At 38.0% G+C, this 6,998-nt stretch overlaps 1 protein-coding gene across 1 annotated transcript; it reads right to left on the reverse strand.

The window, feature by feature from the left end:
• LOC108663242 (uncharacterized protein Mb2253c-like) lies at window positions 4,191–4,673 on the reverse strand. The gene has a single exon (XM_018126829.1). The coding sequence runs from the start codon at window positions 4,671–4,673 to the stop codon at window positions 4,191–4,193; it is 483 nt and encodes a 160-aa protein (XP_017982318.1).

Genomic DNA, 6,998 nt, shown 5'->3' on the forward strand with positions numbered 1-6,998 from the left:
ACTAAATGACTTTTCTATCTAATTTTGCTATTATTTATTACATAAATATATATTTTTATATTTTACCTTCTCTATATTTTTTTGCATATATATTTAAAAAATTTTATTTTCATCCTTATCTATTTTTATATATATATTTTTATTCACTTTATATGTTTTTTTTTCTTGTCATCTGATAATTTTAAATTTTTATATATATATTTTTATATATTTTATCTTTAATTCTAATTTAAAAGAAACTAATTATCTTTCTATCTAAACAATGGGCCAAGCACACCATAAAAACAAATCAAAAGAAAACAAAAAGGAATTACTTGTCATGGGCTAAGAGTGGCCCCAAGATAGCCGGTCTTCTCCAAGCTTCGGTCCACCTGGTATCCCGCAAGGTGGCCCCCCAGCTATCAAAACGGCGTCGTTCGGTGTGATAAGGAGAGGCTTCCCCACAAGCTAGGAATGGCGTCGTTTAGAGACCTCTACGCCCTTACTATATAAGCTCCTTTTTCCCCTCCTCTCTTCATTTCTTCTCTTTTAGTTTCTCTCTCTAAAGACTCTACTCTCTCCCTTCTCTCTACAAACCGCTAGCCAACCCAACGGTCGACTCTCTCTCTAAACCGGCAGCGTCGGCAACACCTTTTCTTCCTTGCGTCGACGTCACTGGTTAACGATCGGCTCTCTCCCAAACAAATCTCTTCCTCCTCCCTTTCACTAGCGCCAGCTGCCGGCCACCCACAACCAGCTCTCCCTTTTTCAGGGACGTCGATCGGGTCTATCCCCCACAAAGATGCCGCCACTTTCTTTCTCAACTCACTCCTCCATCTGGCAACTAACCCCAAGTCTCTCCCTCTATCTGGCGACACCCAAGAAACCCCCTAAATCTCCCTAAGGCCCGACTAAAAAATCCCTCAAAAACCCAGCTACTCTCCTCCTCCCATTTTGTATTTTCTGATCTTTTATTTATTTTTGGTATTGCTTGGTATATATTTTTTTTGTATTTGTGGTTGATTCTGGCTGTTAAAGAACTTAGGAATTTTTGGTTGTGGTTTTTTGACTGCTAGGAAACTTAGGAATTTTTGTAGGTTGTTGGTTTTTCGTTTCCGGTTGTGGCCTCCTCCGAATGGGCGCTACAGTGGGGTTTTATACCCAGTTGTCCAGCTTGGTCTTGGCTTCTGCAGGGGCCTTGCTCCACTACCCTGCCAGACGTGAGTTTTTCTTGTTTGGCATTGTTGTGGTGCTTGGCTAGTACTGGCAGGGAGCGTCTGCGCCCTGCCAGTACTCTTTTTCTTTTTAACTCATTTCATGATTTTTTAATTAATTAATAATAATTTTTTGTTTATGATTTTTTCATAGTGTCTACAGTTGCCCCTCTTTGCGCATTTTGAGAATTCGAAATAGTGCAAAGACGTAGACACTGTGTTTGACTTAATTCTTTAATTCTCTTACCATTTTTTTTTGTTTTTTTTTTAGTTTCTTCTTTTTTATTATTATTTATTTTTTTTGTTCTTTGTTGTTTTTTTTTATTATTTTTTTTATGTTTTTTTGTTTTTGTTTTTTGTTTTTTATTTTTTTATTTTTTTTGTTTTTAATGAACTTCTCAAGATTGAAGTAATGACACTTTTAAGAATAAACTCCTCAAAATTGAGGCAACGAAACTTAAAAAATGAACTCCTCAAAGTTGAGGCAACGAAACTTTTAAAAATGAACTCCTCAAAGCTGAGGCAACCAAACTTTTAAAATGAACTCCTCAAAGCTGAGGCAACGAAACTTTTAAAAATGAAATCCTCAAAGCTGAGGCAATGAAACTTTAAAAATGAACTCCTCAAAATTGAGGCAACGAGACTTTTAGAAATGAACTCCTCAAAATTGAGGCAACGAAAAAATGAACTCCTCAAAGCTGAGGCAACGAAATTTTAAAAATGAACTCCTCAAAGTTGAGGCAACGAAACTTTTAAAAATGAACTCCTCAAAATTGAGGGAACAAAACTTTTAAAATGAACTCCTTAAAGATGAGGCAACGAAACTTTAAAAATGAACCCCTCAAAGCTGAGGCAACGAAACTTTTAAAATGAACTCCTCAAAGCTGAGGCAACAAAATTTTAAAAATGAACTCCTCAAAGCTGAGGCAATGAGACATTTTTTTCTTTTTTGATGTGGTGAAAAATAAATCAATTCCTCATCTGAGGCTCTACGACTTTAAAGATGAATTTCCTTCTTTTTTCGTTGGTTTAAAAACTTTGAACATGGCAATTTAAATATCCTAATAATCTTCATCAGTTTTTTTTTGTGGGTGTTTTAGAGTCTTCTCTTTGATCAATGGGGGTGAACCGATCACGTTTTCGGTCTCTTGTCTTCCCTGATTCATTGCTCACAACTGTTTTCTTCCTCTATCATATGCATGGTCCAATCATTCTTCTCATTTTTTACTATTATCCATTCTGTTGCTGCTTCCATTTCTTTTTTTCTTTTCTTAGTCTTTTTTCTTTCTTCTCTTTTTTTTTTTTTACATTACCAGACCCCATTTCATTCCCCGTCAATTATGATCCTTTTTCAAAATACTGTAAACATTTCTTTATTTTATCATGCTCTTTATTAAATATCATTCCAATTTTATGACAAATGCAATGCAATGTACTCATATCTCTTCTCTTGGCAGAATGGAAATGATGACAATGTTAGGAGCGAAAAATCTATTTTTCATTAGAAAAAAGGAAAGTTTCTACAATCAAGGATAATGACAAGGATCAGGGAAAACCAATTAATACAAAAGGGATACAGTTCTTTCTTAATGACTGTTCCGATAGATATCGACAGTAGTCTCGAAATTTTATCCCGAAATAAGCACAATTGTCAGCTCCCTTGTCTTTTGTCTGAACATCTCGGATCATGATTTTCACCCTTTCGTGTCTAGACCGCCCTTTTGAGTTTTCGCCCTAAACACATCTCCCATACTCAAGTCACCTTTTCAGGTTTTCAACTTGAAAATTTTTCTTTTTTTTTTATGCAAAATATTTCTTGACAGCATCAGCATTCACTGGGTTGGAAAACTCCCTTCCATCCATCTCTGCCAAAATTAGTGCTCCTCCTGAAAAAGCTTTCTTCACCACAAATGGTCCTTCCCAATTCGGTGTCCATTTCCCGCTAGGATCCTGCTAGTTCAGAAGAATTCTTTTCAATACTAACTCTCCCTCTTGGAACTGACGATGATGTACCTTCTTGCCATACTCCTTCATCATTCTCTTTTGATATAACTGCCCATGGCAAAATGCAGTCAACCTTTTTTCTTCTATGAGATTTAATTGCTCATAACGAGCGTTAACCCATTCGGCTTCTTCCAACTGTACTTCTTTAAGGACCCTTAGGGAGGGGATTTCTACTTCAATTGGCAAAACTGCTTCCATCCCGTATACAAAAGAGAACGGCGTAGCTCCTGTGGAAGCTCGGACTGTTGTGCGATAAGCATGCAAAGCAAAGGGTAACTTCTCATGCCAATCTTTGTATACATTTGTCATCTTTTCAATTATCCTTTTGATGTTCTTGTTGGCTGCTTCTACCACTCCATTCATCTTTGGGCGATAAGGTGCTGAATTGTGATGTTTGATCTTGAACTTAGCACAAACCTCTTTCGTCATTGAACCATTGAGGTTACTAGCATTATCTGTGATGATCTTTTCTGGGAGACCGTAGCGGCATATTATTTCTTTTTGTATGAACTTACATACCACCTTTTGGGTCACATTGGCATAGGATGCTACTTCTACCCATTTAGTGAAGTAGTCAATCGCCACTAGAATAAACCGATACCCATTCGATGCCTTCGGGGTTATTAACCCAATCACATCCATGCCCCACATTGAGAATGGCCATGGTGATGTCAATACATTTAATGAATTTATAAGAGTGTGGATTCTGTCTGCGTATATCTAACATTTGTGACACTTTCGAGCGAAATCTATACAATCCGTTTCCAACGTGAGCCAGTAATACCCTGCCCTCATGACTTGTCTTGCCAACATATGCCCACTTGCATGTGCCCCACAAATTCCTTCATGGACTTCCTCAACTATTCTCCGAGCTTCGGTTAAATCCACACATCTCAAAAGTACTTGATCTTTACTTCTCTTGTATAAGATGTCCCCATCCAAGAAGAAATTCATTGCCAACCTTCTAATGGTTTTCTTATCATTTTCTGAGCTTTATTTTGGATACTGTTGAAACTTGAGATAATGCACAATATCATGGTACCACGGTTTCCCGTCTATTTCTTCCTCTACACTAAAGCAGTGTGCAGGGCATTCTCGAAGATTAATCATGATGGGTTGAATCTTGACATTGGTACCAACTTTGAACATTGCTGCCAGCGTGGCTAATACATCAGCCATTTGGTTCTCCTCTCGAGGCAAATGGGTGAAGCAAATCTTATCAAAATTTTCAATCAGCTTTGAAACATACTTATGATACCGGATTAACTTCGAGTCACGTGCCTCCCATTCTCCTCGTAACTGATAAATGACCAAAGCAGAGTCCCCATATACTTCCAAAACGTGAATTTTCCTCTCGATTGTTGCCTGAAGACCCATGACATAAGCTTCATATTCGGCCACATTATTGGTGCAATAGAAGTTAAGTTTAGCTATGACGGGATAATGATCTCCTTCTGGCGACACTAACACGACCATTATGCCATGCCCCAAGGCATTCGAAGCTCTATAGAAAAACATCTTTCAATTCTCTTTCTCCTCTGATTCCTCCTCATTTGTTTGACAAACCGACATCAGGTCCTCATTTGGGAACTCAAACTCCATCAGTTCATAATCCTCCTCCACTCTTTTCACCAGAAAATCTGCGATTATACTTCCTTTGATAGCTTTTTGGGATACATATACAATATCATATTCAGACAACAACACTTGCCATCTTGCCACTCTACCTGATAAGGATGGTTTCTCGAAGATGTATTTAATAGGATCCAACTTCGCAATGAGCCAAGTGGTATGATATAGCATGTACTGCCTGAGTCGATGCACCATCCATGCTAAAGCGTAACACATATTTTCCAACGAGGAATACTTGGACTCGTACTCAGTGAACTTTTTACTCAAGTAGTAAACTGCCTTTTCTTTCTTACCAGTTTCATCATGCTGTCCCAACACACATCCCATGGATCCTTCATTTACTGTCAAGTATAAAAGGAGGGGTCTCCCGGCCACAAGTGGTACCAACACTAGCGGACTCAACAGATATTCTTTAACCTTGTCAAAAGCAACTTGGCACTCCTCGTTCCATGCCCCAAGATTGTGTTTGCGAAGGAGCTTGAAGATCGAGTCACATTTGAGTGTGAGTTGTGATATGAACCGTGCTATATAATTCAACCTACCCAAGAATCCTCTAACTTCTTTCTGCGTTTTGGGAGGAGGCAAATCACGGATTGCTTGAACCTTATTTGGTTCAACTTCTATTCCTCTTTCACTAACGACAAAACTAAGCAACTTTCTTGAAGTGACTCCAAAAGTACACTTTGTCGGATTTAATCAGAGCTGAAACTTTTGTAACCTCTTAAATAACCTTTCAAGGTTGGTCGCATGGTCCTCTATTTTGCAAGCTTTTACAATCATATCATCCACATACATCTCAACCTCTCTGTGCATCATGTCATGGAAAAGAGTCACCATGGCTCGTTGATAAGTTGCCCCAACATTCTTCAAACCAAATGGCATTACCTTATAACAAAAGGTTCCCCACATAGTTATGAAGGTAGTTTTCTCTCTGTCCTCTGGTGCCATCTTAATTTGGTTATACCCTGAAAAATCATCCATAAAGGAAAACATGGAATGACGAGCAGTATTGTCAACGAGGGTGTCGATGTGGGGCAAAGAAAAATTATCTTTTGGGCTAGCTCTATTCAAATCTCGATAGTCCACACACATTCTCACTTTTGCATCTTTCTTAGGCACTGGGACAATATTTTCAACCCATTCAGGGTACTTCGCTACTTCCAAGAATCTCGCGTTGAATTACTTTTTCACCTATTCCTTGATTTTCAACAACATTTCAGGTTTCATTCTTCTCAACTTTTTCTTAATTGGTTTGCATTTGGGTTTCAAAGGTAGTTTATGGGCTACAATGTCTGTATTAAGTCCGAGCATATCTTGATAGGACCATGTAAAAACATCTACATATTCATGAAGTAGCTTTATTAGTTTTTCTTTTTCAGTCGGTGCCAACATCGTACCAAATCTAACTTCTTTCGTATTATCTTCATTTCCCAAATTAATCGTTTCAAGTGTCTCTTGATGTGGGACAATTTGTCTCCCCTCCTGTTCTACTAGTCTTAACAAGTCCGAAGTTAAATCATAATCCTCCACGTTTTCTGTATCGTCAAGTTTCGCTGACACTTATACCTTTTTCAAAATTAACCTCAAAACCATTGTCATTATCATCTTCGCATTCATTATTTGGAATCTTGGAAGGTAAAAGGAATTGAAATATGTAGAGCTATTGTATAGATAAACAGTTAAAATAAAGAGATGAAATGACACGAATGGAAATGGTGAATAATGAGAGGAGATATGAGAAATGCACTACGCATGTCAATTTATTATAATGATAAATGATAAAAAGCCCGATACATAAAATTTCCAATGCTCTTGGGCATAAGCACGGATGTTTAGTTTGCATTACTTTGAAATTGAATCACAAGTGACTGGTAAACTCATGGTGATCCAGCTGCTCAACTTCAACTTCGGTGGCCCGAGGTATGTAGTAGGAATCCCATCCATATTTCTTGGCTGCTCTTCACCTTCCTTTGTTGCGTATATTGAAAAATCAGAAAATGCTTCCCCTAATGCTGACATGGATTCTTGGCTTCCAACGGTGAGTGATTCAGGAAAGATGTAGCCTCCAGATCGAAATGTCTCGTAGATATGAGGATATATGATTCTATGATTTTCCAACATTTGCCCCTTAAAGTGAGCCAACCTTTCTGTTCTTCTTTCGGCTATCAT

This window comes from Theobroma cacao, chromosome 9 (genome assembly GCF_000208745.1).
Source record: "Theobroma cacao cultivar B97-61/B2 chromosome 9, Criollo_cocoa_genome_V2, whole genome shotgun sequence".
In the NCBI taxonomy this organism is placed as follows: domain Eukaryota; kingdom Viridiplantae; phylum Streptophyta; class Magnoliopsida; order Malvales; family Malvaceae; genus Theobroma; species Theobroma cacao.

Bases quoted from the DNA above. Each gene is read 5' to 3' on its own strand.
- LOC108663242 (XM_018126829.1), bottom strand. From the start codon at position 4,673: ATGGTCGTGTTAGTGTCGCCAGAAGGAGATCATTATCCCGTCATAGCT.